At 38.8% G+C, this 22,746-nt stretch overlaps 1 protein-coding gene across 2 annotated transcripts; it reads left to right on the top strand.

Annotated features, from left to right (window-relative positions):
- Window positions 1–68: 68 nt before the first annotated feature.
- Window positions 69–22,586, top strand: erbb2 (erb-b2 receptor tyrosine kinase 2). 2 transcript variants are annotated; one of them, XM_027159119.2, is made up of 28 exons: window positions 69–440; window positions 1,742–1,777; window positions 6,667–6,818; window positions 7,903–8,071; window positions 8,153–8,293; window positions 9,131–9,199; window positions 9,784–9,899; window positions 10,000–10,141; window positions 10,258–10,386; window positions 10,606–10,732; window positions 11,097–11,170; window positions 11,848–11,938; window positions 12,711–12,913; window positions 13,205–13,337; window positions 13,455–13,545; window positions 13,638–13,792; window positions 14,059–14,103; window positions 14,244–14,379; window positions 15,105–15,227; window positions 15,603–15,701; window positions 15,905–16,090; window positions 16,405–16,560; window positions 16,884–16,959; window positions 17,066–17,212; window positions 17,444–17,541; window positions 17,804–17,977; window positions 18,077–18,428; window positions 18,579–22,586. In XM_027159119.2, exons 1-28 carry the CDS (start codon window positions 347–349, stop codon window positions 18,884–18,886), a joined length of 3,822 nt encoding a protein of 1,273 aa, XP_027014920.1. In that variant the 5' UTR covers window positions 69–346; the 3' UTR covers window positions 18,887–22,586. The 2 variants fall into 2 exon arrangements, with proteins under 2 accessions (XP_027014920.1, XP_027014921.1); XM_027159120.2 differs by lacking the exon at window positions 1,742–1,777 and having other exon boundaries at window positions 70–440.
- The last annotated feature ends 160 nt before the right edge of the window (window positions 22,587–22,746 follow it).

The raw sequence follows: 22,746 nt of genomic DNA, 5'->3' as shown, positions 1-22,746 counted from the left end.
GATCTAGTGCACTTCTTATAACAGGGACTAGTAAAATCAATGTGGAGAGCACGGATGCGCGCCGCTTTTACCGTGCCCACGAGCGCGCGCCTTGACTAGGAACGCGCGTCACCGCGGCCGAAACTGACAAGTCTCCCTCTCTCTCGGTTGTCTCTCGGGCGCGCTCACAACTCGGCAGGAAGTTGTCGAGATTGAAAAGGGTGAAAGAAAACAAAACAAAGCCGATGCGACTTATTTATGCCTCGGAAGATTTTTAAGAGTCATTCAAGTCTAAAGTAATCAGCCCGAGGATCATTGATCGGATTTAACACCGCAACAAAAGACACAAGCGATGAATATGGACTGAATGGTGGACGGAAACCCGATGGAGGCGGCGAGAAGTTTTCAGTTCGTCCTGCTGCTGTGGCTTCTGGGAATGACTGGAGTCGCGACCAGAGAAGGTGGGTCTCTGTGGAAGATTTCTCACCCCAAACCATCAATGCTGACTAGTTTTGGGTGGAAAAACGCACTAATCTAAAGTCTCACGCACATGAGATTCGTTTTATGTTTTATCTAGACGTCAGAAGTGTATACAAAGCGCTACATAGTTGCAATGGGCTGCACCGATATATCGCTCTCTCTCCGTTTATCGGTATTGCAATACATCACATTTACCATGATTGTATAGTCAGGATATAAAATAATATAATGAACGTGACTACAAACTTTTCAGACATCAAGGTGATGTAATAATCATCTCTCACAGGATGGCACACTGCAATCACAATCAGTGGCTTTGAAATATGATCTTTTAGGTCATGTCATGTAGTGTCCACACACACACACACACACACACACACGTAACTTTTAACTGACAACAGCAAGACAGACTGCAATTATATGCACCATAAACACTACACTTGGGACTTGGAGAGGTAAACAAATGCTGATATGCTTGAGAAAAATGAGTGCATGATAATGCTTTTTTATTTCAATTGTTCACAAACACATTATATATAATGCTGCAGAAGTAATGTGATGCATATCGCACAAATTGTGGACTTTAGAGGACTGCGATGAAGGAATTTCAGGAAAAAAAATCTGTATTCCTTGCTTATCCGGATGCACCTGGATAACCTGGAGAATATGTAGAATGTGATGAAAACACAAACAACAATGGCTTAAGTGTTAAGGCCGACTAAATTAGTGAGAAAATTAGAACAATTACAACCACATGCGTACAAAAAAAAAAAAAATCAAGAAATTGCACAGTTCATTGCTATTCACACCTCAGACCTCATAATTACAGCCTTCCGAAATTTGACTGGGGACATTTATTTATTTATTTATTTATTGATTGATTGACTGATTGATTGATTGATTGATAATAATGTATCTCTTTTTTTTAACACCATATTGAACTGACAATTAAAAATAAAATATAAGTCAACAATGAAAACATTGCTGTTAAATGATGATCTGGATTTATAAATTTCATTATGCTTTATTAATAATTAATAATTTGAATCATTAATAATGTAATAATTATATTCTGGATCAAGTGCTATATTGCAAAAAGGGAAGTAACCAGAGTGGAATCTTCATTGTTAGATTTGACCAGCTGCGTAACCCGACCGTGAATATGCGCGACATTCTCCACTGTTATTCTAAATTGCACAAATTTCTTGTTTAGCTAACAGAATCTCAGGCCATGATAAAAAATGCATCATGAAGAATAGATTAATTTTTGTTTTGTTTTCAGGAAGGTCAACCAGACTGTTTCAGGCGACACAAAAAGGCAAATAAAACTCAAGTATATCTCTCTAAAATACACACTCACACATACACCCACACACAAATACAGACTCTTTCCTGGTAGTTTCAAAGGTCACAACGTGTCAGGGTTCTGATTACTCACGGAACAATCTTGGAATGTTGCACACAGGTGAGTGTGTTATTGATTGTAAAAGAATAGGTGGGAATAAGCTGAGGCCTCCCTGTGGATTGTTTTAACTGTGTATGAAGTTCATGAAGCAGATTCTAGTTAGATCTCATTACACACACTGATCTGTTATTTCAATTTTGTTACACAAACGTTGTTTTAGAAGTCAGTATTTTATGGGTCAGCATTTTATTAGCTTTGCAGTTTGTTAGCCACACTACACTGGTAATATCCCAGTTTCTGCCCCAACATTGTCACCAACTGGAGCACAGTTCCCTTCCACATTTATACTGTACTGTGGCCAATCAGACCCCAACACTCATCCATAGTTACAATGTAAAAATCAGACAAGAGCTTCTAATTTCAGTCAGACTAGAACCAGTCGGACTACAGTTCCCATCCTACAGTTCCGCCGTAACCAGTCGGACTACAGTTCCCATCCTCCAGTTCCACCGTAACCAGTCGGACTACAGTTCCCATCCTCCAGTTCCACTGTAACCAACTGGACTGCTGTTCAAACCTCAAATGCACTGTAGCCATTTTCATTATTCTTGTAAGAATTTTGTGGTTATATGTTAACTTGAGGACATTGTTGTTGTTACTAGGTTTCTCACTCAGCATTGTGCAATGATGCTCAATGTCATATTAGTGAGAAATCCAGCATAGAGATAGCAAATCTGGACTCAGAGTCCCAGAAGAGAGCAGAGACTTGGCTTGGCTATTTAGAGATCTTCAAGTGGACAAATGACTCTTGTTGACAGCAGTATTAGTGTGAAAGGATTAAAGTGCTGCTGCATTGCTCTCTTTCATAGGAGATGAAGCACTGGCTAGATCACACTGTAGAATGTAGTCCAGAAGGTAGCGAATGGCTTTGTTGGTAATGTAGCAGAAGTGAAAATGGACCAACATGCCGATTAAAATTTGTTCCTTTTTTTTAATTATTGGATGCCATTGAAGTGAATATGTTAAATATTATATAAGTCTGTGCTGATCTTTCAGCTTACCACTACTGTAATACTTTCCTGTATTAGGTCATCGTGTGAGATTTTGTCTGCCAGTCTTTGATGTCATCTTCAATCAAATCATAATCAAAATCTTATTGCATAGGTGATGATAAAATAAGCAACAACTTTACAAACACTACAGGTTTCTTTCAGATTTGCTTTCCACCTTATTTGAAAGCAATTTATTTGCACAAAGCCATGACATTGCATCAAGATTATTTTATATTATTGTTCAGTAGATCCAATGAATTCATTAATGACTAATAATATGTCATGACTACGCTCGGTTAGAATCTAAAGATTTAAAAGACATTTGTCCACCGGAGTGTCTTGGGTCATATTTTTTTTTTTTTTTTTTTTTTTTTTTCCTTCACCTTGTAAGGGATGGCTTGTGTCCTAGGTGTTTTTGATGTATTGCTATGGAGAAAGAGGAATAAAACATTAGGTTCTGTGCAGGAATCGACTTTGTCTTTGTGTGGGAGCATTTGGACGTTTCCGTCTCATATGAATGTGTCATACTTCAGGAATTTGTGCATTGCTTCTGTATTCATGGTTCACCAAACTTTGTACGAGTGTGCGTGTGTGTGTGTGTGAGTGTGTGTACGTGCACTCATCACCTGCGCGCTCACACACACCACAGCCGGTCCAGATCCTGTTCTTCCTGTTTGTTGAGCAATACTCGTTTGTTCAAGGATTGTGTGTGAAAGAGAGAGAGTGTACACAATATGATGCTGCTTCGAGGTTTTTCTTTTTCCTCAAACTTAGCGCTTAAATGTACAAAGAAGAATTTCCAATAAAAACATGTTCTAATAATTGATATCATAATATTTGTTCTGGAAAAGGGTGTTCGATGCAAAATATAATCAATCATGTTTCTGACCAATCGGTTGACAGATTTGTTTTTTAAAGGCGCTGGTTTGTATAGGTTGTTAACAGTTTGATTGGTTGATCGTCAGGTACATCAGTGACATCAGCTTGTATGATGTCATCAAGCAGTAGTGTGGTTCCAAGTGAAGGTGTGTCTGGGTTCAACGTTGAGTGCTGATTTACATTCTCTTTCTCAGTCTCTCCATCAGCCGTCATGCACATTTTGTACATTTCCCATTCCTCTGTTTTGTTATTTGGTACTGTACTGTACTATACTATACTATACTATACTATACTATACTATACTATACTATACTATACCATACCAGTGCTCTGTATGATTGTTGATCCTATGAGTAAAAAAAACCCCTGCAAATTATATATTTTTATACATAATTTTTTTTAAATGACAAGAATTTTGTATTAATTTGTTAGTATATAATAGATTAATTAATATGTTTTAAATGAGCAAGTTAAATGTCATTATCATCTGAAAACTTGGTCAGGAAGGAATTAGTGTCGGGTCTGTGGTGAACTTGGAAATTGCGCAGGCCTCAGCAGCTCTTGGTTGCTTAATTCCACTCAACTAAAAACTGTTGTAGAAAGGACATTATTTATATTTACATTATTTATTGTTCACCCAAATGAGGATGAGGTTACTTCTGAGCCTGATTCCTTTCAAGGTTTCTTCCTTAATTTCTTTATTTACTTAATTTTAACTTTAAAATCTTGAATTAATTAAGTTTTATTTTCTCTTGAATAATAATAATAATATTGTGTATAACATTTTTATTTTATCTATTTTTATTTTATCTTCACCTTTGCTGCACTGAACGTTAATGTAAGAAAGGTGCAATATAAATACACTGATTTCCTTTTTTTTAAAAACATATTACATTTTTTATTTTATTACAAAAATGATTTACTATATTGTTACCTTTTTTAAGGCTAATAGATGTGGTTCATACCTTTTTATATCAGTATTAAAATATATTAGACAGAACCTACACCTAATTAAACTCATACAGACAGACACAGGGAGGTCGATAAAAATCGATATACTGTTGACTCACTGAATGTTATCAGGAATATCAACATTTACCTCAGATGTTTTGGGAAACGACTGATCAAATGCTCAGAACAACTTGAGCAAGACTGGAATTGCACTTAGCATTGAATGCTAGCTGAATTGAATGCAGCCTGTCACTCACGTCTCATTTCTAACACAGAGATGATATTTTGGATTGAGGTATTAAGCGAGTCACTTGAAACAAATCTCATTTCTGTCAGTAATCCGTGAAAGTGAATCGGTTTGTATTGAAGGTTATTTTTAAATTGGAGATATTTACACGCCGTGTAGTCAGCTGTCGTGATGAGGGAATTTTCCGTCTATTTTTGCCAAGACAGTAATAATAGCTTTTGTTTTCTCTCTCTCGTGTGTGTGTGTGTGTGTGTGTGTGTGTGTGTGTGTGTGTGTGTGTTAAGTATCTGTGGTGAGAGTGCATGTTAATTATTTTCCACATACAGTGTAGAATTTACCAGAGAAACAGAAAGTGAGACACAGACAAAAAAAAGATAAAGAGACTTTGAGAAGGAGAGACCGATCTAGACCGAGGCATGCACACATACACACATGTACGTGTACAGACATAAGAACTAGCAGAGAGAGAGAATGAGAATACAGGGAGAGAAACAGACAGACAGAGATGGAAAGAGGCACAGAGACAGAGAGACAGCAGTGAAATCAGAGGCAGGGATACAGAAAAAGACTGAGACAAAAGAGGGGAGTATGTGAGGGGAGACAGGAAGTGGGTCAGATTCTATTCAAGGCCACTGGCCAGCCCTTACACACACTCTTGTGGCCCTGTGATGGAATGTTTGGATGGGGGGATGGATATTAAATATTTAGCAGAGGGACTTTTTGCTCTGTCACTGTCCTGTTGTGGTGACTGGGACATCGTCCATGTTTTGGTGTTGATAGTACATATGTAGATAGGAGTGTGTGTTTAGTAGTTAATGTTTAACCTTTGCAAATGCCTTTGTGTGTGTTTGTGTGTGTTTGTGTGTGTGTGTTTGGAAGAGATTGAGCTTGATCTAACCAATGTCTGACAAATTGATGTTGGAGAAAAAAGTAGTAGTGCCAGTACAGCAACATTTTGGAATCCAAATACGAGACGCTTCATGTTGTTTTTCTCTCCGACATTCTTGTCGGGAACACTCTGTGATGTAAACAGCACATCATTTTGTCTACCTGGAGTTCTCAGGATCATTTTGCTTTAGTAGACATCCCATTCACTTTGCAAGTCTGACAGGTTTTTCCCTATGACTGTAACACGTTGTACCTTTTTAGACAAATTGGAATTTGGGAAAGTTTTGATAATGTTTTGAATTTTTTTTATAAAACTTTACCAAAAATTCTCTCCAGGAGCTTAGACCTGTCCAGATCATCAGCTCCACTTATCTTATGATGTAGTTCTAAAATGTATAGTTACTTGCTGCCCAAAGCATTGCCACCCCACTGAGCAGTACCAGGAGTTCCTCAGAGGGTAGTTCTCAGTCCAAACTTGTTACATATAATATTATATTTACATAGTATATAGTTTGATATCTTGTTTTTATTAAAATTCTTCTGAACTCGGTTTGAACTTTTGGCACAGTATTGGTGACACCTGATCCTGGACTAATTGTAATAGGCCTGCTCCCTGGTCATGGATTGAGCCCTGGTCTAAATTTCATTGTTGATTGTCTGGAACATAAATCCTTGTTAGCACTGGACTAGGATTAGCCAGTGTCTAGGAAACAGGTTCTTGTTTTGAGTCGAGGATTACAGGTCACTCGACACTCTTAATAACGTTGTGCTTGTTGATCCTGCAGTATGTCTGGGTACGGATATGAAGCTGGCATTTCCCTCCAGTCTGGAGAACCATTATGAGATGCTACGACTCCTTTACACCGGCTGCCAGGTCGTTCATGGCAACCTGGAGATCACGCACCTACAAGGGATTTCAGATCTCTCCTTCCTTAAGGTAATAGTAAAGTACATTCATTGAGAAATTATCCATTTTCAAGTTTACATTTCAGGGTTTTTTTTTCCAGTTATACTTCTAGCTTTTCTATACAATATCATTTTTTTACACTTCTATCACTATCAGCTTCATGATTATACTGTTCAACATTTCTTTAAAAATTTCAGCTTCCAGATGAGTTTTATTTTTATATTATTTTTTTTTCAGTTTATATTGAGACGGTCCCCATTGCTTTACACTTTCCTTTTCATGCCTACAGTAGTTTAGCATTTATGGCTTTTATTTTTTACTATCAGCTTGCCTTTACACATTATTCTTTTATTCCTTTTACAGTGATAGCTCTCCTTTTACACTTTTAGCTTTTCTTTTATTAGCATCTATATTATCTTTACAATATTGGCTTTTCTTTACAATTGCAGCTATTGTTTGTCAGTTTTTTTTGTTGTTTTTTTTCACATCTAGCATTTCTTTACTCAGTTTTCATTTACACCTCTAGCTTTCCTTTTACCCTGTCTTAATCTTTTCTTTAAATATCTTGATTGTTATAAAATTGCAAATTGTTTCACTTCCAGATTTATTTTTAAATTGTAATCTTTTACACTTCAGGGTTGCCTTTAAGCTATCAGGTTGTTTTTTACATATCTAACTTACCTTAAAATGTTCTTTTTTGTCTAGAATCAGTTGTGCTTTACATGTCTAAACATTCTATACACTTCTAGTCTTTCAGATATTCTTTACATTTTATATTTTTCTTTAGAATGTCATCTGCTCTTTACATATCTGGTGTTTGTTTTTTTTTTTCAATATCAGATTCTCATTTACTTGGCTTCCTTTATATTTACATCTTTTCTTTCCATTTCAAAGCTTTCTTTTTACTTTTCTTTACAAAATTAACCACAATGATTACTTCTGACAAAGGAAGTCACCTTTTCCCCTCAAACTACTGGTCTTGGAACATTATTCAATGCTCTGTAGATGCCCACTATAGGCTAACACGAGACAGAAGAACAAGCTGAATATAAAACTGAAGTTGATGATGTTGACATTGATGATTGTAGTTACATTGGTGATATTCTGTCTGTAGGGTATAGTGGAGGTTCAGGGCTATGTGCTGATAGCCCACGTCTCCGTGACCATGGTTCCTCTGGAGAATCTGCGCATCATCAGAGGCAGTCAGCTGTACAACTCGAGTTACGCACTTGCTGTTCTGGACAACACCAGAGTCAGTCAGCTATGGCTCAGGAGTCTGACGGGTATGGAGCTTTCAGTAAAATACTATATTAAGTTTTTGGTATTAAGCTTGCTAATTAACACTGGGTTGTTCTCTCCATTAGAGATTTTACTGGGTGATGTTTACATCTGGGGAAATCCCAATCTGTGTTTCCCAAACCCTCAATCTATCACCTGGAATGACATCATGGCTGATCAGGATCTAAACGGAAAACTGCAGTATCTCCAGTCAGCAGCACCTAACTGTGAGCATGACCTTTTAACCTGTTTTTAACCTATTACCAGGCATTTTGATGATGAAATTATTTATTTTACATGACGCTTTTTGATTAGGCCATCCTTAAAAATATTTTGGTTTGCAGTAACAGTAAAAAAAAAAAAACAAACAAAAAAAACGGGTCGGTAGGTAAGTGTATATATTTTTTCAAGTTTCAATGAAAAAAAAAGTACAATTTTGGTGATGGTGATTACGTATGTGTGAATTTAAACAAATTAGCATATCGTGACGTCACTGACTGGGCCTTAAAACCATGCCTTCGGGCGCATCATTGCAACCGGCAAGTTAAAGCGGTGTCGAGCTGTTTTAATGAATTTTTAGATGTATTATGGTGCCCGAACCCGTATGACTTTGAACGGTGACCGCGAACATTTTGTTTACTGCAGCCGCAGCCATCATTACCAAGCACGAACCGTTGACTCTGACAGTGAATGAGAGTATGAGACGAAGCGAACACACAGGCCATAGTGTGACATCCGGTAAACTTTTATTTAAAAGAAAGAACGTAGCCTTCGTTTGTATGTAGTCCCAGGCAATTGATATATTTACAATACTTACTAAAATATAATTAATAATATTTTATTGCTTTTGTATAAGTTGTTTAAAGAGTAAGAAAAAAATTGGTCTTTCTTAACGCAGATTTACCAGCAGCAAGTCGGTTGGACTAAAGCAAAAATAAATAAATAAATAAATTGACAGGGTCGGTCGGGTTACGGCAAACAAGAATATTTTTAAGGATGGTCTTATGTATTTTTACATAAGAAATGTACATTTTACATTACGTTTACATTACATTATGCAACAGGTGCAGCTTGTCCTCGATCATGTAACGCCAGGGGATGCTGGGGCCCCAATGTAGCTGACTGCCAAACATGTAAGCACTTACTCTCATATTATAGCTGAAAAAGTTGATGTGTATTTTCTTGATATTATCAAATGATCAGATTTTATTAAGATTTCAGATTTTCTTTACACTGAATGATTTTCTTGTCACCGTCTGATTATCTTTGGAATTTTTTACCCTACATTTTTTTTGTTTATAGTATCAGTTTTTTTCCATGTTGAATTTTCCATTTCCATTTTTCTTTTGGCATTTCTTTACATCTCTCTCTCTCTCTCTATTTATTTATTGATTAATTGATTGATTGATTGATTGATTGATTGATTGATTGATTGATTTGTTATTTGCTTTTTCTGTAAACTCGTAGATAATTTGATCTTATCTTTACATTTCTATCCTTTCTTTACACTATCAGATTTTTTCCACTTTCAGATTTCCTTTCCATTTCTAACATTACTTTTATTCGGATTTTGAACATTAACGGTGATAATTCATTGTCTAGTTTATAAAACAGCTTTCAATTTTGAAGTCATAATTAGAAGTGGAATAATAAATGTTATTCTAAATGACAGTGAAAACATTTCTGTTTGGCTTGTGTATGTTTGCGTGTTTTTCAGTGACCAACGTGCGTTGTACGTCAGGCTGTAAGCGCTGTAAGGGTCTCGATGCGAGCGACTGTTGTCATGTGCAGTGTGCTGCAGGCTGCACTGGTCCCAAAGACTCAGACTGTCTGGTGTGTGTTTCTTTTCACAGTTGTATTTAATGGGATTTTATCCTGAACTTGGAGTTACCTTGTATTCTCTCTTTTTTTTTTTTCTTCACATTCTCCTCAGGCTTGTCGACACCTTAACGACAGTGGCACGTGTAAAGAAAACTGTCCTCCTCCCTCCATCTATGACCCAGTGACATATCAGTCCAAACCAAACCCCAATAAGAAGTTCAGCTTTGGTGCCACCTGTGTGAAAACATGTCCCAGTAAAGTTTTTTTTTCTTTTCTTTTTAACCTGTCATGCACTTTTAAATACAAACACTGTAGAGTAAACGGGGAAAGCTTTTTCTTTATTTCTTATCCTTTCATTATTTTTCTGTAGATAACTATTTGGCTATGGATGTTGCTTGCACAATGGTTTGCCCTAAAGACAATCAGGAGGTCGTCATCGTCCAACCAGATGGCCAGGAGACACAGAAATGTGAGAAGTGTGAAGGAGAATGTCCAAAAGGTAGGACTGTGTGTGTAATACAAATAAAGACTCCTGTCTGTCTGTCTGTCTGTCTGTCTGTCTGTGTGTGTCTATCTCTCTCTCAGAAAGACAGACGTCTTTCCTTTTTCTCTTTCTGCCTGTCTGAGATGTAGAACAGTGAAATTTTCTGTTGTATCATTATTAGTATGTTTAACTAATAGAGATTTCATGTGTGTGCGTATGTGTGTTGTGGCTCAGTGTGTTATGGTGTAGGGATGGGGAACCTTCAGGGGGTAATGGCTGTGAATTCCTCCAACATCGCTTCCTTCCAGGGCTGTAAGAAGATCTACGGCAGTCTGGCCTTCCTTACACACTCTTTTCAAGGGTACGTGTATTGCCATTAGGAATTGTCAGTTGATGATCATTCCAGAGCATAATAAATTCTCTGACTCTTCAAACCATCTGCTGACCGACAACAACCATGCAGTTATAAATTCCCACCAATTGAACTTTTCATTTGTTAAGAAATCGCAGAACTGTGGAATCCTCATATGACCGCAAGGAAAGTTTAGCTGACATTGGTGAAGTGGTGGTGCACCTTTCTACTCTACTGTTCTCTTCATATACCAATGTGATCTGCATGGAAGAATCATTCGGGGAAATCTTAGAACTGGAAGAGAAAGACTTTGTAGCTGGCTGTGTGTGGTTTTAAATGTAAAATACAAAATGTGTGCGCGTTTCCTCCACAGGGACCTACGCAGTAATTTATCAGGCCTACGGTCGAGCGACCTCGAAGTGTTCCGAACTTTAGAGGAGATCACAGGTAGCTCTCATACACATCATATAACATACAGTTTCACAATAACACAGTGCGAGTCTGCATGTCTGTTAGTGTGTCGCAGCACGTGCAGTTTTTTTGTATGCGTGTGAATCAGTGTGCGTATGCGGTTTGTGAGTCCGCAGGTGTGCGAGTGTCCGTGTGAGTGCTTTGGATTGTGAGCATGTGAACCTGCATGTATGTGTCTGTGTGGACGAATAAGTTTGTGAGTGTTTGAGTATGTAAGACTATGACCATACGAGTCATATGGGGCAAGTCGTGGCAAGGTTGTGGGTTTGAGTCTCGGCCCGGCCACGACTGAGGTGCCCTTGAGCAAGGCACCGAACCCTCCAACTGCTCCCCGGGCGCCACAGCATAAATGGCTGCCCACTGCTCCCGGTGTGTGGTCACGCTGTGTGTGTGCACTTTGGATGGGTCAAATGCAGAGAACGAATTCTGAGTATGTGTCACCGTATTTAGCTGTATGTCACTGTCACTGATGACTATGCGAGTGTGTGCCTGTTTACACGAGTGCATGAGTTCATCACAGCCATCTGTTTAGTGTATTAGTATATTAGTTTATTACAAACGATCTTTCCTCTTAGTGGTTAATAAAGCATTTCAATGTGTTTGTGTCGTATTTGTGTAAGAACCCGACAATCACTAATGAGTGTTTTCTCCAGGTTACCTCTACATCGATGCGTGGCCAGAGAACCGGAGTGACCTGAGTGTGTTCGAAAACTTAAAGGTCATAAGAGGACGAATTCTTTACAAGTAAGACCTGTCGATCATCTTTCACTTGCGTTTCAGCTGAACCACTGTTTCGGTATCCTTCCAAGGATAGTATGACAAAAATATGTGTCTAAAGTTAAAGATTAAAGTTAATCATCGAGCTGTGCGACCGTTTTAACATGCCGGTCGTGTTTAGTCCGACGGTCGACTTCCTCAGTTCACAAACAGAATTCTGTTGATCAATAAGGAATAAACTGAAACAGAAAAACAGAAAATTCAGACAGATTTCTGCAAAAAAAAAAAAAATTCAATTATGTACCTATATGTGGTTATAAATCCCCTCAATGTATGCTTCCTGTGTATTGCACTGTATCAGTTTCATACCTTTTTCCTGTAGTGGAAAGTAAGGTATTCCATATACTATAAGATAAACATACAGTAGTTTGAACTCAATAGCAATACAAATATGACGTGCTGGTTCGAGTGCTGTTTTATAAGATGCTGAATACTGAGAGTGAATGCTTGAAACTTTGCCATGTTCTCATTCGTATGGCATCACTTTGTTTTTTGTTTTTTTACTTGCCTCTTGTTTTTATGATGCATTATATTTTATTTGAAAGTCAATTTCCTTTTACAGTCTGTATCTTCTACCCCTGATTCTTTCTGCTCAAGAAAAATCAGGCAATTTCAGGAGCATTAAATAATCCCAGGTGGATTTATTTCTGAGCATGAAGCAAAGAAATGGAAAAAATGTTGACATATTATCTTATTTTATATTTTACATTTATATTTCTCTGTCTCTCTTTACTTCTAGGGGTGTGTTTTCTTTGGGAGTTCAGTCTCTAGACATTGAGTCTCTTGGCCTGCGTTCTTTGCGGCGCGTTAGCGGCGGCCTCGTGCTTATCCACAACAACTCCAAGCTGTGTTACACGTCATCTCTTCCCTGGGCCTCTCTGCTCTACTCAAGTCAGGAGCTCAACCTCATCAGCAACAACAATCGAGACCCCAAAACCTGTGGTAACACACACACACACATACCACACACTGACACACACTCCACAATCTCACACACACACACTCTCACACACCAAACACTTTCTCTCTCTCTCACACACACGCGCACACGCACACACACACACACACACACACACACACACACACACACACACACACACACACACACACACACAAACGCTCACACACAGTGGGTGTTTCCTCTTCAGAATATTCAGTGTAAACTAACTAAATTAATTTTGGCCAAATTATAAATTTCTGTTTGAGAATGAACTGTGTGTGTTTGTGTTTCAGTGGCTGAGGGTCATGTGTGTGACTCACTGTGTGCTAATGGAAGCTGCTGGGGTCCTGGTCCAAGTCAGTGTGTGTCGTGTAAGTTGTTTCAGCGAGGTATGGAGTGTGTGCAGCAGTGCAATATCCAGCATGGGTAAGTTTACTAATATTTTATTTGAATAATTTATTAATATATCACCAATAATGTATAACAGTTAACATTTCATAACTGCTGAAAAACATTCGAGAATGTGTTTGTGTGTGCGTGTAGTGCCTTTAGAGAGTTCATCGACGGATCCTCATGCGTTTCCTGTCACCCCGAGTGTCGGCTAATCAATGGCTCCGCGTCCTGCATTGGCCCTGTAAGACATTTTAATAACGCACACATTGTTATTGAGGTATTTAGGTGTTAATTTACTTTATCCAGTGAAACTGTTTTTATTTTTTATTGTAGGGAGCAAACAACTGTGTGGAGTGTGTACACTTTCAGGATGGTGATATGTGTGTTGAGCGCTGCCCGAGCGGCGTTAAGGAGGAACAACACACCACGTGGAAATACGCCAATGAGAGCGGACACTGCGTGCAGTGTGCCACGAACTGCACCGTCTCGTAAGTAAACGCCTCCCAAAACACACACATTTTACTCAAAACTGCAGTTGTTTAACAAAGGAGTAAACTACACACCGGTAATATGTCAAATTTATACGCCACACGCATAATCTGAACATAATCGGACTCTGCGAGCCCAATGTGAGCACCCTGGCAGAAACCTGAACGTACACCGTTCAACCCTTCCCTCCCTTTTTCACACAAAATCGATTGCGTTGGTTTATCATCAGTGTTTGTGTTTTTTTTTTTTGTTTTTTTTTTGTTAGCTGTACAATGGATGACCGAGGATGTCCAGTTCACCAGAAAACCGGGTAAGCTCTTTACACAGCATTAAATAATCTGCAAAAAGTTTCGACATCTAATAGTACCAGTTGTGATGCGTAATTTAAAAAGTCAAAGAAAATGGAGCATTTAAAAAAAATGTTAAAATCCAAAAATGACTGGTCGACAGACCCGGGACGACGATAGCAGCAATCGGTGGCGTGGTTCTCTTTGTCATCCTTCTGGGACTGCTCATCTTCTATCTGTGCCGGCAAAAGAAGCTGAAGAAGAAGGAGACTTTGAGGAGACGTCGGCAGGAGCACGAGGTTCGAGAACCAAAGAACGCTGCTTATAAGCTAGTTAACGATTAATGCCTAGTCCACACTAACAAATGTTAAAAAAAAAAATCAGTCGATAATCTGAATACACTGTTTTGGTGTCGGTGTAGTGAGCAAAAAAATAAATATCTTAATGCTGCTTTCTGTTTCTATTTGACTTCTTTGTATCATATTTAAGTGACACTCCTATTCACAGTTGTTTCATTGTGCTCTAATGTGGACTAAGCCAAAGCTAAACAATTTAGCACCTAAACAAGTACAGTACAAAGTCTCATCCGACCAGTGCAGCAGTGTGAAAGACAGCAGATCACAGGGAATATCAACATTAACCCTGTATGTGTCAGTAGATTAATAGGAAAAGACTTTTGTACACAAGTCTTTATCTGCAGAAGGAAAGAGAATTCTGTAGAATATCACCATTTGCTTCAAACTAAAACTTCAAGCGTTTCTCCAGATAAATCGCACGTCATGCATGAATACATTTAGATTGTGGAAAATTAACAACACTTCACAAGAAAAAAAGGAACAGGAAGGAATGTCCATATAAGGAATAGTTGTGTCAGACAGGTAGGATAGGTGTGTGACATATAGGGAGTTTCTTAAGAAAGTGACTCATGGCAGATTCCACCGACATCACGGTTAACGTCTAGCCTTCAACTGCAGGAATTCTCGCTTGTGCAATTCTTTAATAATATGATTTCCCCCCCCCGTAGCTGGTGGAGCCTCTGACACCAAGTGGAGTACAACCAAATCAAGCTCAGATGCGCATCCTGAAGGAAACAGAGCTGAAGAAGTTGCGTGTTCTTGGATCAGGAGCATTTGGCACTGTTTACAAGGTCAGCACAAGCGCTGAATCAAAATGCTACCTACTGAACCTACAGGTTACTAATAGTGGATCAGAAGTAGGATGCGTTTTTACTTAATATAATAAAAAGGAATAGAATCACTACACGGTTAAATAACACGCATATACATGTGAATTAAAGCAACCTAGACAACAATTTCAGGTCCCAAATTCAAAACGGCCAGCTTTTAAAGCCAGCATTTCAGTGGTTCTGCTACTATTGTGGCTTAAAACTGGCGTTTTATTTTATGATTTATTTTAAACATGCATACTTTTTATACTGCTATCGTTTCTTTATGCTGTTTGTTATTTAATGTTATGAAGTTCTGTAAGCAATTATGTTGCATTTTGCTGTCTTTCCTTGAAGGGGATCTGGACACCTGATGAAGAAACCATGAAGATCCCAGTGGCTATTAAAGTGTTGCGTGAGAACACTTCCCCTAAAGCCAACAAGGAAATTCTGGATGTGAGTTAGTGTACAAGTCATGCCTCATACCAATCATAACTCCAAACAAAAGGCTTTGATTTTTTTGTGATGGCAATTCTCTAACACAAGTACACAGTACATTATCATAGAATTTGAAATGTTTTTGTGAAACCGGATAAATGTAAACAAGGTTGAATGTTAGTAGAACAGTAATAGCAACACGTGTGTGTGTGTGTGTGTAGGAAGCGTACGTGATGGCGGGTGTGGTCAGTCCATACGTGTGCCGCTTGTTGGGAATCTGCTTGACCTCTACGGTGCAGCTGGTCACTCAGCTCATGCCATACGGCTGCCTGTTGGATTACGTCAGAGAGAACAAGGACCGCATCGGATCTCAGTACCTCCTCAACTGGTGTGTGCAGATTGCCAAGGTGAGTTTCCCGTGCAGTAATTCACACCAAAGCAACTGTACGTAAAGTACAGAAACACACAGTCTGATATAGAGGACTAAATGGGCTACAGTGAATAAATAATGTTGATGAACAACATCATCTAACCAATCAGAGTCCAGTATTCAACAGCAGTATGTTGTAATGGACATTTATATATAGTAAAAGTCACCAGTGTGTTGGTATCTTAATACATATAATATACTGGGCATAAATAAACAGTATTCAATTAAACCAGAAGTCACAGTTGACATCATCAGGCAAGTGTGTGTGTGTGTGTGTGTTAACGTCTACAGGGAATGAGTTATCTTGAGGATGCCCGACTGGTCCACAGAGATCTGGCAGCCCGAAATGTTCTGGTGAGGAACCCCAACCATGTAAAGATCACAGATTTTGGCCTGGCTCGCCTCCTGGACATAGACGAAACCGAGTACCATGCAGACGGTGGAAAGGTATGTGTGTGCGTGTGTGTGCGTGTGTGTGCGTGTGTGTGCGTGCGTGTGTGTGCGTGTGCGTGCGTGTGCGTGTGCGTGCGTGTGCGTGTGCGTGCGTGTGTGTGCGTGCGTGTGTGTGCGCGTGCGTGCGTGTGTGCGCGTGTGCGCGCGTGCGTGCATGTGTGTGCGTGTGTGTGCGCGTGCGTGCGTGCGTGTATGCGTGTGTGTGCGTGCGTGTATGCGTGCATGCGTGTGTGCGTGCGTGTGTACGTGCGTGCGTGTGTGTGTGTGTGTGTGTGTGTGTGTGGCGATTTTGCTAACCATGACATCATGTCTCGCAGGTGCCCATCAAGTGGATGGCTTTGGAGTCGATTCTTCACAGGAAGTTCACTCACCAGAGCGATGTGTGGAGTTATGGTCCGTATCAGGACATTAATGTCTACAGTTCTAGCCACACATTTATACTGAATAAAAACTAGCTGAAAACAGCAAAAAAACTTTTTCTCATAACTTTTCAATTCAGGAGTGACCGTGTGGGAGTTGATGACCTTTGGCATGAAGCCGTATGATCTCATCCCAGCACGGGATATCCCCGAGCTGCTGGAGCGAGGAGAACGCCTCCCTCAGCCTTTCATCTGCACCATCGACGTCTACATGATCATGGTCAAGTGTGAGTGTGAAGTATACAAATACATATATGGCAGAAGCTAGTGTACACTGTTAGCATAGTAGCAGGTCAGTATTCTTGATTGAAATAATTGTAAGAAATCAACTTGCACAAGTGCACAAACCATATATTAATCGGTTAGCATTTCCTGGCACGATAATCAGAAATTACCCAGGTTCCAGTCACGAGAAGGGTTTTTCATTTCTCTGATCTGATCTGATTTCTGATTGACAGGCTGGATGATTGATCCTGAATGTCGACCCAGATTCAAGGAGCTGGTGAATAACTTCAGCACTATGGCACGAGATCCTCCACGCTACGTTGTCATTCCCGTGCGTACGCTACATGCACCATACACGATTAATATAAAGACTGTAAAATGCAGGAGAGGGTTAGCTTAGCAGTATGAGTATAAACAAAATAGGTATTACCATACTCAATTTCATCCACACACAGTCAAATAATATCAAAGAAATATCTGGCATTTAATCATAGAGTTTATAGTACTACAATTCACTAAACTTTGCATCTTACCCCAACCACCATCTTTTCAACCATACTTTGTACATCTTAGCCCAAATCTGTTTTGTACAGAATGATGAGCAGATGAGTCTGTCAAGTCTGGTGGACAGTAAGTTTTACCGGACATTGCTGGAAGAAGAAGGCGGGAATGTGAAGGAACTGCTGGATGCCGAGGAGTATTTGGTGCCGCAACCTGGATTCTTTGAGAACCAGGCGAATGGACTAACGAGACATCACTCATACAGGGTCAGATGTGTTTCTCTCTCGATAATTCCACTTAAACCTACAAAATTCTGCTCTTAAACTGTTCATATTAAATGGCTTTGTGTAATCCTATCCAATCAGAGCACAGACCTGGGACTGGAGACGGACGCTGTGCCGAGTGGGCGGAGCATGCACTCGTCAGTCAGCACTTTGGGGCGGAGTCTATACCCGACACTTCCTGTCGGCGCCACGGCCAATGGAAATTGGGGAGGCTCTCAGTACCGCTCGCTGGCTCGAAGCCAATCACATTGCTCTGCTGGTGGCCAGTCAGACTCTGTGTTTCTGGATGGGGGGAGGGACGAGCCTCCCTCCAGTCCTGGACGCTACAGTAAGGATCCCACTTTCCCCGGGTGCATGGATGGAGATTTGGAAGTGGATGGCCCGATAAGTTACCCGTCACACTCATTGCCGCGCAAAACACACACGCAACCAGGTAAATAACAACAAATATCCAACATTTTGGTAATTTGTGTCCTGAACAGTTTTAAGTTCACTAGGTGATGTAGGCATAGAAGCAGTGCAGCAATATATTTTTTTGCAATACACAGCACATAAATTGTTTTTTTCTTTCGCATCTTCTCAGAGTATGTGAATCAGGACGTCCAATCAGAGCGGGCGAATACGCTGCCACGTAAATCCACAGAGAGGCGTGTACACAACGGCATCAGCGCGGGGCGCAGCGTGGAGAACCCTGAGTACCTGGTGCCCATGTCTCCTGCTTTTGACAATCCATATTACTTGGATCTTGTGGCTAAAGTGCCGGGTGGGGCTTCAGTGGCAGGAGCCACATCACCACCCAGACAGGTGAATGGCTACGTAACGCCTACTGCGGAAAATCCAGAGTACCTGGGATTGGCCGAAACTTGGAGCGGTCAGAGAGAGTGCACCTGAGGAGAGGCAGTAAGGGGGGAAGCAGTTGGGGGCTGAGTGAGTCATTGAATGATTGAATCAGTGAGTCACTTAAGGAGTCTTTGAATGAAAGAATCAGTAAATTAGATTGTCATAGAGTGGTCTAGCCAGTGAATGAACTGATTCAGTGAGTCAAGCACTATATACAATGTTTTAGGGCTGTCAGGTTGCTTTAAAAAATTGTCTTGGTTTTAAGTAATTTAAATCTTTAGTATTTAAATATTAAGGAAAGAACAATATTATTATGCTATAGAACAAGTAGCTATGCTGCGATATCACATCACATAAACCACAAGTGAAATTTGTGCCACATTTTTTAATCAGACATCTCGAAGATCTTGCAACATTTAGAGATTCATAAGCTAAAGATTGCTGTTTTGGACACTGTTACTGCACTATATGCCAAGTTCTATGCAGTTTGACATTGAGACACAGCAAAGCTGTGGCCTGAGTTTGATTCTTAGGCAGGGAGCTAAACCAGCCACTGAAGAGCTAACCTGCACCGGACCCCAAAAGGGGAGCAGCCGAAAGAACAACATTCAGAGCAGTGCTCTTACAACAGTCAATAGAATGTATAAAACGTGCTGACCGGTTGACTGCTGTCAGAATGTTGTAAGCTTGCAAATTTTTTCCGTTTGAAAAATGAAATAATCGTTAAATTAGAATATTTTGTGCTAAAATTGTCTGAAATGTGTACTGACAGCCCTACTACATCTGAAGCAGTGAATGTCATGGAACAATGGATAGATAGATGAATGTGTGGACACTTTCTAGTGAAGACCAACCTAGAGGAAACTCAGAATCCAATGTAGCATCCGGTGTGTGTACAGCCTGGGCAATTTTGGTCGTTTAAACATCATGAAAGATTCGATTCAAACGGTGAATCCGCTGAAGATAGAAAAATGAATCCATGCACGATTTTTATGGGTAAACCGAACATGGTACAATCCAACAGGGATGGCTGTAATTATTGGTATTACCATAAATGGTACGAGCCAACGGGAGTTCCTTTTTAAAAAAAAAAAAAAAACACAACGCAAATGAAGCATGTAAGAATGTATGAACCAAATGACACTGGATCTGGAAATCACTACATAGACTCATCTGGATATTCATGTTGGTTTTTTCTTGCTCTATTTCCCTCTCTGTTCCCATCCCACTACTTTTCTTTGGTCTTCCAAACCAGGCAGCTCAAATCGTGTCATTAGACTGTTTCCAGGCTACGTCTGGATCGACCAGGTTTTCTACCTAACGTTAATGTGAGACTCTTTGAGAGCTACAGAAGTGGACATCAGGTGTAGATCACTCTCTTGCACACACACATCGACTTTCTCCTTGGTGGAATCAAGATTTCATGATTTGCATCAATGTTTATTTAAAAGTTCAGCAGTTGCTCAACTTTCAAAAAAAAGGACTCGTGAGAAGCAAGAAGGAGCAACAAATGAGTTAGACACCAGTTGGGTTATTCAAGTGTGTTCTTGCGATCATGATCTTGTCGCTGCAAGTGACCACTCGTCGGGTCATGATGTATGCGATACACGCTTGAGGGAAAGGATGTGAAGGTGTGTGTGTTATTATTTATATATATATATATATATATATATATATATATATATATATATATATATATATATATATATATATATATATATATATAAATAACACAAGACCAAGTGGTGCTTATCATGTGTTTTTTTTTACCAGGCAGAAGATCAGTATGTGGTATGCAATGAAATATTCTGTTTTAAATGGAACTGACATACTGAATTTTCAGCACAAAACTGTATTCCATAGAAGAATTTTTAAGGTCTTTTGATTATTATTTACATAGAATTTCTGACCACTATCACAATCCAGTCTTCAGCACTATCATCAACATTCATACTTTCAGCAAATTTCAATGAATTGGTTAAAGAAACCCCAACAAAAACAGATTTTGATGAGTTTATATTGAAAAGCTAACTTAATATGTGGTATTGTTTTAAACCACTTGCTTAATGTCTCATTAATCATGCCTTTATTTTCTTACATGACCAGCAAATGGCATTCAACTATTTGTTGTAAATAGACATCTCATCATATCCAATCTCAATTTTGCCAATTTTTTGCTTTTCTACTTCCAGTAGAAATTAATTTACAACATTTTTTTTTATAATTAAATTCCTAAAAAATTACACCTGGGAAAAATCTTTCAAACATCTATTATTAAAAAATCCCTCCAGGATTTTGTGATTTTTGTTCTGTGATTGTTAAGGACAAAAAATATTCGATTTTGCTGTTTTTTTGTGCTTTTTTGCATAGGGAGACATGTAATGGCATTCTATGAGAGCTATACTGATCTTTGATGCACATGAATCGAACAGGGATTTGTGTGTTGTGATGATTCTTGATGCTGAAACTCAGCATTAATTTAAAAAAACAAAACAAAGCTCCAAGAAATGGTTTTCTTGAGTTTGCATTTATTTCTGCAGTTGTGGGGGGGAAAAGCATGAAATCCTAGAGGTTATGATTTCTCACACACTATATAATTTATATAAAATTTAAATATTGAGAACAGAATATTGGCCCTTACCTTTTGAATGATTATGTATATTATGTTTATTTCTACATTCAAGCATGTGTGCAGTCTTTCACATCCTGAATCCTCATGCTTATAATGTTATAGTATCACTTTGTATCTGGATTATGACCGGACCATAGTTGAAAACATTTCTGTGGTAAATTTTAGATAATACACTCATTTAAATCAAATGTTCAGCGATTAGTTTATTTAATAGCTACAAAAACAAACATTAAAAAGAGTTAGAGATCCTTACTGTTTCTCACAGAGTTAGAAACTTAAATGATTTTTTTTTATTTAAAAAGAAATGCCCATTATGTTATAATACACTTTCTTAAAATATTTTGTACAGAATTTTCTCCTTTGGTGGGCAGCAGAGGAATTTTTTTAAGCACTGAAAAAGCATGACTCTGTAGTTACAGCGTGAAGAGCTGTAGCTGTAGAGTTTAGGAAAAAGAGCCAGTAGTGCATGTTAAGTTCCTGACAAAACAAAGAACGGCTTGTGATCCAAACTTGGAGGGTGGGTTCGGGCAGGCGTCTACAAACCCAGTGGGGTGAAACACACTCTTTTAGCTTACATTTCTCTTCCATGTATTTTAACAATCTCCAAAGTACGTCCAGGGACTATTCAGCTATCCGAACAACTTGGTCTTGTTAAAAATATGTAACACATACAGAAGAATCTCTTGAAGAGAAGATGAGCCATGTCTTTTGTAGTTTTATAATTAAGCTATATGGCATGTGGAGTTTGGGTCGAGAAGGAAACAGTGCAAAACTAACGTGAAACACTAAAGTGAAAAAAAAAATCGATATAGTGCACATTGAAGGAGCTGTAAAGTGAATTAATGTATCATTGTGATTTTAACAAAAGTATCTTTTTATACATTTTGTATATGTTATGAAGCTTTTTTAAAATCTATTTTTATGCTATTTGGTGTATTTTACTGTACTTTGGATTTGTTGCACTCTGACATCTGAAAACTGCCAGCTGCGCCTGTGTGTGTAAATTTTCTAAGCAGCGTTTGTACCATCTGTATTGGGTTGTGTATTTAATGTATTACAGATTATACATTCAGGCTGTGGTGTGTTTTATTTTATGGTTATTAAAAAAAAAAAAACATCGCTTGTGATTTTTTATTTATTTTTTTTTTGTAAAAATGATCAAGATGTGTCAAATGTTTCCAGATGGTGAAAATAGAAAATATATTTGTATATTACAAATAACCCGTAGACCTAGGTGGATTTTTTTTTTTAATGGGCATCCATTTTTTTTCTCTAACAT

This window comes from Tachysurus fulvidraco, chromosome 8, assembly GCF_022655615.1.
Source record: "Tachysurus fulvidraco isolate hzauxx_2018 chromosome 8, HZAU_PFXX_2.0, whole genome shotgun sequence".
Taxonomy (NCBI): domain Eukaryota; kingdom Metazoa; phylum Chordata; class Actinopteri; order Siluriformes; family Bagridae; genus Tachysurus; species Tachysurus fulvidraco.
The sequence above is the reverse complement of the archived record's forward strand: the minus strand, read 5'-3'. Positions and strand labels throughout refer to the sequence as shown.

Excerpts from the sequence above, each read along its gene's own strand:
- erbb2 (XM_027159119.2), top strand. The coding sequence starts at position 347 with ATGGTGGACGGAAACCCGATGGAGGCGGCGAGAAGTTTTCAGTTCGTC. Across the intron at positions 8,072-8,152 it reads ATGGCTCAGGAGTCTGACGG|AGATTTTACTGGGTGATGTT; the intron begins GTATGGAGCTTT and ends TCTCTCCATTAG. Across the intron at positions 14,380-15,104 it reads GACGTCGGCAGGAGCACGAG|CTGGTGGAGCCTCTGACACC; the intron begins GTTCGAGAACCA and ends CCCCCCCCGTAG.